Source organism: Penaeus monodon, chromosome 17 (genome assembly GCF_015228065.2).
Source record: "Penaeus monodon isolate SGIC_2016 chromosome 17, NSTDA_Pmon_1, whole genome shotgun sequence".
Classification (NCBI taxonomy): Eukaryota; Metazoa; Arthropoda; class Malacostraca; order Decapoda; family Penaeidae; genus Penaeus; species Penaeus monodon.
In genome coordinates this window covers 5,331,913-5,334,412 of record NC_051402.1, presented here as the reverse complement: position 1 = coordinate 5,334,412, position 2,500 = coordinate 5,331,913, and the positions used below count along the sequence as shown (strand labels likewise).

At 51.4% G+C, this 2,500-nt stretch overlaps 2 protein-coding genes across 9 annotated transcripts in view; one reads left to right on the top strand and one right to left on the bottom strand.

The window, feature by feature from the left end:
* LOC119583500 (WD repeat-containing protein 7-like) overlaps positions 1 to 2,500 on the bottom strand; it is a 58,761-nt gene that overhangs the window by 19,238 nt on the left and 37,023 nt on the right. The gene's annotated exons all lie outside the window — the stretch shown is intronic.
* Positions 1,002 to 2,500, top strand: part of LOC119583501 — a 1,837-nt gene continuing 338 nt past the window's right edge. Inside the window, exons 1-2 of the mRNA XM_037932020.1 lie at positions 1,002 to 1,086; positions 1,596 to 2,500. The exon at positions 1,596 to 2,500 is cut by the window's right edge and continues 338 nt beyond it. Of these exons, the coding sequence (XP_037787948.1) occupies positions 1,075 to 1,086; positions 1,596 to 2,500 (917 nt within the window). The 5' untranslated portion in view covers positions 1,002 to 1,074. The remainder of the gene's footprint in view (positions 1,087 to 1,595) is intronic.

Genomic DNA, 2,500 nt, shown 5'->3' with positions numbered 1-2,500 from the left:
CTCTCGCTCACAGCTCGTCTCTCGCTCTCACTGCTCTCTCTCAATCTAGCGCCGCACGCGATCTTCGTCACGTAGATCGAGTGCAAAGCTCTCTTTCACTCTCTCTCTCACTCTCTCTCTAACTCTCTCTATCACTCTCTCTCTCTCACTCTCTCTCTCATCTCTCTCTCACCCTCTCTCTCACTCTCTCTACTCACTTAGCACTATCTCTCTCTCTCTCTCTCTCACTCTCTCTCTCACTCACACACACACACACACACAAAAGTAAAATGGCTAACATCCACCAAATGTGGATGACTCCAAAGAATAGCGTCAAAATTATCACCTTGCTTTAAGTATCTACAAGCATAAATAAGATCTTGTCCCTGGGGTAGCAAGTCCTTCACTTCGGGGCACCCCAGACAAGGAACACGAGAGAGAGAGAGAGAGAGAGAGAGAGAGAGAGAGAGAGAGAGAGAGAGAGAGAGAGAGAGAGAGATGAGCAGAAGAGGAGAGGGGAATGGGAAAGGGAGGAGAAGGAAAGGACAAAGGGGAAAAAAAATTTAAAAAATAGAAAAAAAAAAGAAAAATAGAAAAGAAAACAAGAAACAAGAAGGTACTGCATAAATCACCGTACGTCAACAAGTCCGCCAACAATCATAAAACCGCCATTGCGCGAAATTCGAACACCGCGGACGTTATTCCTACTGTGCGGAAAGACCGACAGAACAAATAGCCCGAAAAAAAAAAAATATTCAGCATTCCTTGTTGCTAACCTCGACGCCAACCGATACCTCGCAACCGAGACCATCTCCGCGAGGAATTCCCCCCCCCCCCCCCGCCGCTGTTGCTTCACCCCCGACTTTGTTCTTCGCGCGCCAGCTGTGGTTCTTCGGGCGCCCGGCATTTCGGTCGAATTTCGCCTAATCGGCCGCGTTTCTGGAGTTCCGGGAGGGAGGAGTGAAGGAGTGATGGGAGGGAGGAGTGAGGAGTGAAGGGCGGGGTAGCCTTTCCTCCTCTACCTGCTTATAAAAGCGATGGAAAGCGAGCGAGGGAACACAGCCCACCTCGGTGCCTCCTCTCCACACAGGCGTCATGAATGCTCTTGTATGTATAGCGCTCTTTTGTGTGAATTTTCTGAAGTGTGTTTAGAAAAAAAATGTTCTTAAAAGATTTCGAAAAAGTGGCCTCTGGTTGTGTAAAGATATCTTTGCATAAATTTGTTATAATGTGTGTTTTACTTAGTTATTTCGCTAGCTTTAAACATTCCGGTGACAAAGCTTCTAGCATTGTAAGGAAATCTGATGCTGAATATATTTTAAAATCTACTAAAACCAATCATTGATTTTTACATCAGTTCGTAATAATGTGTCAGATAAATATTCGCTTATACATTCTGCTCAGGCACAGGTATCATTCATACGTAAGTAATTACGCCCATGATTTCACTTGGATTTGAATTTCATATCACTAACTGGTGCCAGTGTCACGCGTCAACTCCCATAATTCAGTGTATAATATTTGTTCATCTTATTAAATCTGATCATGTGTCGTATCCGATAGGCTGTGTTTGCAAAATTAACGCATCAGTAATTCGTTTTTTCGCACCTTTGCAGTTGGTGATATCGGCGTGCGTGTGCGCGGCCTCAGGCCTCCCGCAGTACTACCCGTATGCTGCGCCAGGATACGCCGCCGTTGCACCAATCGTAGCTCCAGCCCCCGAAGTGACGTACGAATACAACGTGATCCCAGACACCGCGCCCGTTCCCGAGGCCCCCGCGCCCCAGGTGTACGCGGCGGCCGCGCCCTTCGTCCCTACCGAATACAAGACGCAGTATCACTCCCAGGATGAGCTCGGTCAGTTCGCCTTCGGCCACGCCTCCGCTGGGCAGGCCCATTCCGCCAGCAGGGATTACACCGGAGCCGTGCGCGGATCCTACACTTACATCAACGCCGAGGGCAAGGAAGTCGTCGCACACTACATCGCTGATGCCGGCGGCTTCCGCATTTCCTCCAACGCCCTGCCCGTCGCTCCCACCTTCACCGGAGAGGCCCCCGTCGCCCCAGAGTTCAACCTCGAGGCTCCCGTGTTCGACTTGGAGGTGGCAAAGGACACTCCCGAGGTGGAGGCTGCCAAGGCCGAGCACTTCCGCTTGGTGGAGGAGCACAAGGCCGCTGTGGCTGCTGCCCTCGCTCAAGCCGAAGCTGTAGAAACTGAAACCGAGGCTCCTGCTGCTGAAGAAGTCGTAGAGGCTGCAGAGGAGGCACCTGAAGAAACCGTAGAAGCTGCTGAAGAAGCACCTGAGGAGGCGGCTGAGGAGGCGGCCGAGGAGGAGGCCGTGGAGGAGGCCGAGGAGACAACCGAGGCTGCTCCAGAGGCTGCAGAAGAGACAACCGAGGAAGAGAGCGCAAGCCGCCGTAAGCGAAGCGTGATTCTCGGCAACCAGGTGGTCTTCCCAGAGTTCTACAAGGCCGTGCCCGTAGAACCACTGACACTTAAAGTCGAGGCAACCGCTGCACA